General features: G+C 33.8%; 1 protein-coding gene across 1 annotated transcript; it reads left to right on the forward strand.

Annotated features, from left to right (window-relative positions):
- The first annotated feature begins 1,007 nt into the window (after nt 1-1,007).
- Nucleotides 1,008-5,446, forward strand: LOC113105892 (protein TEX261). The gene is made up of 6 exons (XM_026267263.1): nt 1,008-1,204; nt 2,191-2,270; nt 3,108-3,261; nt 3,340-3,407; nt 3,484-3,586; nt 4,595-5,446. The coding sequence occupies exons 1-6, from the start codon at nt 1,135-1,137 to the stop codon at nt 4,708-4,710; spliced, it is 591 nt and encodes a 196-aa protein (XP_026123048.1). The 5' UTR covers nt 1,008-1,134; the 3' UTR covers nt 4,711-5,446.
- The last annotated feature ends 554 nt before the right edge of the window (nt 5,447-6,000 follow it).

Genomic DNA, 6,000 nt, shown 5'->3' on the forward strand with positions numbered 1-6,000 from the left:
GTCAGTGTCAAAGCCTTTAGGTGAGTTTATCCGTCCATCTGGATGAAAAGGGCAGCCTTTTCTCCTAACACCTCCACACTCCTATTCTTTGATAAAAGCATTTTAAATGGAGTACAATTATTTTCCACTCTCACTCACTTTTGCCTTTCTCTTTTTAAAAAGCATTTCATTCTGTAAGGATTCCTCTCACCCAAGAGAGCTTTTCATCTAACAAACACTATAAAGAATTCATGTTTTTCCCCAGAAACTGAAAGGTGTCTGATTTAGGTGTGTGTACATTTGAGCGTGTGTTTGTGTGAGGCAGAAGGAGAAGAGATGTGTAGATGTGGATGTAAAATGCATGACCAAAACAAGTGAAAAAAAAATTCTAAATGTGTGAGGTCTTTGGAAAGCCCTCTTTTTTTCTGAATGTCTGTATGTCTGCCTGTCTGAATTTGTTTCACATGAAAAAAAAGAAAAATAATGTTTTTTTATTTTATTTTATTTTATATAAACGCTCCTAATTGCTGTGTTAACAGAGCTTTAATACATCTAGAAAGATTTGTATTTTGTTTTATTTATTTTATTTTATTTATAAATGCATCTAATTGGTGCATTAGCAGAGCTGGAATCTTAGATGCAATTTGATTGGATTGGATTTGATTTATATTTATATCTATCTGGACAATTTATTTTTTACTAATATTTGTTTTAGAATTACTACATTATAAATTATTTAATTTAATTTAATATTATTTATTTTATTTATGCACCTAACTGAGAGCAAAGCTGGAATCTTAATTTTTTTTTTTTTTTTTTTTTACAATCACTACACAATTCTCATAATCTTTATATAATTTAATTAAAAAAAATGCACCGGGAATCTATCTAGACAGATTTGATTAATATTTGTAGAATCGCTACAGAATTCTCACACTCTCATTTGCGTTATTTCTTAATTATTTGCCCGGTGCAGTACCGCCTCCCGCCTGAGTGGCGCTGTTGGTGATCAGACTCCCACATCAGCTGCGCGCTACGTCTGAAGAAGCCGCAGAAGAAACTTTGACCACTTCAGTTGTTAGCCTAGCAGTGGAGACACAGATCTCCTTTATTGTTTACAAGTCCCACGTTTGTCTGACTAGCCCTTTTTAAAAGATGTGGTTTATTTATTTACTCAGCTGGTTGTCGCTGGTGGTGCAGATATGTTTCGTTACTCTCGCTATCGGTGAGTTTTATTTCGTCGCTGTTAGCCGCTAACTCTGTTTGCTGACGCGACCGAAGAAATCCCACCACTCCTATGCCTTATTATCTATAAAATATCTGTTTATTATCAATAAATAGCAGCCTATGGCAAATATAATGAGGTAAAACAGAACAACAGTGGACTGAGCTAAAACACAACAGGTCATATCTCTTAGGCTAAAGTAATTTTATATAATTGATTAGCTCATTTCGTTTCGTTTTGATGCTTGCATCTTTTATATATAACTTAATTAATATATTTCACACTATGGTGAGGCAGAATATAGGATTGTATTGATTGCTAATTGCCCCTCCCATTTACATGGTTTGACCCTTCGTCTTTGAATTAACTCTGTCTATTGCAAATGAATGATGGCTATTTTATAACTCTCTTTTAATGATTGTGGACAGTGTCGTAAAACAGTGAAATGTCTCTGTCCACGTAGGCAGTTGTATTAATAATGGTGACTGAGAATCTGGCTGCCTGATAAAGCAGCAGTGTTTATACAGTGTTTACTAGATAGATAGATGGATTAGATATATGCTGTGAAAACATTTGAATGAATTAAGATTAAGTTGTTGTGGTTTTGCATGTGTGTTGATCACACAACATACACTTACATGGTAACACTTTACCTACAGCATTGAAATATAATGCTTTACAAAAGCATTTATGATGCATTAAGCCTTGCAATGCACATTATAGTAATTTCTAATACATTATAATACTGATCATCGATACATTGATCTGCTTTTAGAAAATATAATGCACATGACAAACCAGTTCAGATGTAACAAGGACTCTGAAAATATTAAAATGCATTTTAACTTTAGTTACAATGATTTGTGAAAAGAGATAATGCATTGTAATGAACATTATGAATACCCTTTATAATGGATTATTTATAAAGGCTTTAAGTGAAGTGTTACGTGTTACGTCTTTTCTCAATTTGCTATTTGTCTCTACAGCTGCAGGCCTGTATTATCTGGCAGAGTTAATAGAGGAGTACACAGTCTCCACCAGCCGCATTATAAAATACATGATTATGGTGAGTATTATCTTTGTAAACTTTAGTTTGGCGTGCATGTGATTGCATAAAACAATCATTATTAGTAATGCTTGCATAGACTATTATTGGAGGAACTCAAGTCATATCTGGGGACCAGAGTGTCTGCTGTATCTTTAAACTGTCTTTGTCTAATTTTGCAAGTGAGAATCACATGCATTTGTTTACAAAAAAAAACAAAAACAACGACAACAAGTCAGAATGAAAGTCCAAGTCATTGTTCTGTGTAATATATTTGGATATACCTGAGGCGAGCCTTTCCAAATACCTCTAGAATCTGTGGAATGGAAACTTTAAGGTCCGAAATAAAAAGTAAAATATCATCCGCATAAAGAAATCTGTTGTTTATACGAATTTACGGAGATTGAACAAACGTTTTCCTGAATTATAAGTTGTGCTAGAGGCTCGAGCGACAACACACATAACATTGGGGATGAAGGGAACCCTTGTCTTGTGCCTCGTTGTTCATTGAAGGGTAAAGAACGCACCTCGTTAGTTACCACAGAAGAAGACCTTAATCATATTCACGAAGCCTTCGCCAAGTCCAAAACAGACCAGAGGTAGTCCCACTCCAGCTTATCGAATGCTTTCTCCCATACCTCCTCTGAAGTGACAGGCTGCCCTAAAAGTTCAGCTTCTTCATGACTAAGACGAGGTACATTGAGAGACTGCAGAAAATAAATCAGTATTGGATGCATTTGTTGATATCCATGGGTTAGTATAGTAAGCATCAGCACGATGTCTTCTCTAACAGTGCTTCAGACAGTTTTTTGTGACACATGCATCACGTCTGGTCTAACTCGTGCCCTCATCTCTCAGTTCTCCACAGCGGTGCTGGTGGGACTCTATCTGTTCGAGGGCTTCCCCACGCTCATGATCGGAGTGGGTCTCTTCACCAACCTGGTTTACTTCGGTCTGCTGCAGACGTTTCCTTACATCATGCTGACCTCACCAAACTTCATCCTGTCATGTGGTGTGTGATGAAGACGGTGGTTTAGATGTACTTGTGCTTGTGTTCTCCTCTCACCCGTGTCTTTGCTCTCTTGTGCAGCACTGGTTGTGTTAAACCACTATATGGCCTTCCAGTATTTTGCTGCAGAGTACTATCCTTTCTCTGAGGTAACGCTTTTTTATTTTACAGACTGAAACAACGTACTAAATGATGTGAAAGTTGAATGTGTGTGTGTGTTTTCAGGTTCTAGCGTACTTCACTATATGTCTGTGGGTGATTCCGTTCTCGTTCTTTGTTTCGCTCTCTGCTGGGGAGAATGTTCTTCCATCCACTGTGCAGCAGGGAGGTGAGGGACTATCTGACCTTAGCAAATGTGATTTCTTACACTCTTTATGAACACATGCTTATGTACTGGGCTTACAGGGCTGAGTGATATATCCGAGCATGTATTAAAATGGTAGAAATCTATATACACAGTCATTAATAGAAGTAGGATCAAGTAAAATATAATCAAGTAATAAAAAAATTGACTTGATTAAAAATAAATGAGCTTTTTTTGTAGTGTGTATGCCTTCAAATATATTCAAATATGCACATTGTTTTTTTTAGCATAAATAATAAAAGTAAAAAAATTACTTTAATAAAATATTTTTTGTAATTTATAAGTCCTGAATGGATATTTAAATATGCATTTTACTTTGAACATTGTTTTTAGTGTAATTAAAACATTAAAGTGTTTTTGCTTCTTTGTTAGTTGTATACATTCAAAAATATTTAAATGAGCATTTTTCTTTGAATATTGTTTCACAGTCTAATTAAAATAACAAATATTAAATTAAAATACATTTGCTTTTTTTATAATTTTACATGCTTTCTAAAATTTTAAATTCTTTAAATTCTTTAAATGCTTTCTAAATATATTTGAATATTGTTTTCAGTTTGATTAAATTTATAAATAATTTAAAATTAATATTTAATTAAAAATAAATTAGCTTTTTTGTAATTCATAAACCATGATAAATATATTAAAAAAATAATATTAAATTATACATTTTACTTTAAATTTTCAATTAAGTCTCATTATGTAAAAATACTAAATTAATACAATTAATAAATATTTTATTAAAAATGCATGTGCTTTTTCACATACCTTCAGAAAATATTAATATATGCACTTAAATAAATAAATAATTTATTTTTGTAATTAAGTCAAATGTGCATTTTAACAACACAGTTTATCATTGAAGTTTAAGAGATGTTTTGGGGTGTTCCATAACAATGTGTATATTATGATATTATAAAAATACTGTAATTGAAAGCACTATACATTATTTTCTGTTCCTTTTTTTTTCAGATGATGTGGTGTCAAACTACTTCACTAAAGGCAAGCGGGGCAAGCGCTCGGGCATCCTGCTCATCTTCTCCTTCCTGAAGGAGGCCGTTTTACCGAGCCGACAGAAGATGTACTGATGCAGCGGTTCAGATGCACCTCAAACGGAGGGCTTTGGGAGGGTTTGTTCAAGCCACCGGCCTCTTTCAGTGGACAGTGTGTTTTTGTGGGAGGAACGATAATAATGAGAGGGAGAGGACCAGATCAGAACAAACACACACACACAAACTAAACCCTCGAATGAACTCACCGTCTGTTGATTCGTGTTCAGAGTCGCCGACTAATTTCTTCTTAGGCGTCTAAAGCCATGAAAGGACTTGAAGTCTTTCCTTCGTGAAGGCTTGATCTTTTGACGTGTCTGTACTTGAATGATTGTGGAAGGGGCTTCGGCTTCTCTTGAGGCTCCTGATGATTTTCTTCTGATTGCATCACTTCCAAAATCAATAGTTGTGTTCATGTGCTCATTAATCAATCCATGTGTCTGAATTATCTGTTCACATTTTAAAGTAATGTTTTACCTTAAATCCAATGTTGAGATCGCTCACCCTTCATCACATCTTACACTACGTATTTAAGTATTTGTTTAAGGTTAGACTTTTATAATGACCTGATGTTGAGGCAGTTTCAGTAAAGATTGTGTTGATTTATAAATGCATTTTATACCAGCCGCTGGTGTGACAAGCAAAGAAAAGCTATTTTTGGGTAAAATGTTTCTTTAAATACTGCAATCATGAGAGCCGTAGTGTTGGCAGTGCTTAATTTGTGTGCTGTACAGAAATATAATAAAATTCAGTTGTATGAGTTTTTGAAAGGTAAGCATTGTCGTGTAAAATTGAGATGCAGCACAGAGGGGGAATCTCCGAATCCGGTTGGATTTCAGCCTAAATTTACCCCCCCAAAAAATCTTGCATTAGGAAAATAAGACCGTTTTATAGGTTTATTAATTAATATAAGAATAATTAAGCACGTTGAATATTTGTTTTTCAGTTAAATTCAATATTGAAAAATTATTACAATTATTAAATAATACAAAATTGCATTTTATTAAATAAAATAGACTTGTCAGTTACATGGCTACAAAAATATTAATTTAAACACGTTTAAATCAATATGGCTTTTTTATCTTTTTTTTCTGAGTGGTTTGGTTTCATAAAAATGTGTATATTATGAGGAAATGTTTATGCAAAATTATGCAATTAGGCATAAGTTTAGCAACAAAATAAAGAAAGAGCACATAATTGTTCATAAAGTAAGCTTTGCTTTCTTTAAACTATATATACTGTTTACAGACTTGGACATGCTCATGGTGAAAATGTTTTGTGAATCATTTTATTTAATTACATTTGGGTTGTGTAATAAGCTCTTTGACC

This window comes from Carassius auratus, chromosome 7 (assembly GCF_003368295.1).
Source record: "Carassius auratus strain Wakin chromosome 7, ASM336829v1, whole genome shotgun sequence".
NCBI lineage: Eukaryota > Metazoa > Chordata > Actinopteri > Cypriniformes > Cyprinidae > Carassius > Carassius auratus.

What these genes read in the sequence shown, in the direction of transcription:
- LOC113105892 (XM_026267263.1), top strand. Translation starts at nt 1,135, where the DNA reads ATGTGGTTTATTTATTTACTCAGCTGGTTGTCGCTGGTGGTGCAGATA. An exon ending in TTTCGTTACTCTCGCTATCG is followed by an intron (nt 1,205 to 2,190) that starts GTGAGTTTTATT and finishes TTGTCTCTACAG; the next exon opens with CTGCAGGCCTGTATTATCTG. An exon ending in ATCCACTGTGCAGCAGGGAG is followed by an intron (nt 3,587 to 4,594) that starts GTGAGGGACTAT and finishes TTTTTTTTTCAG; the next exon opens with ATGATGTGGTGTCAAACTAC.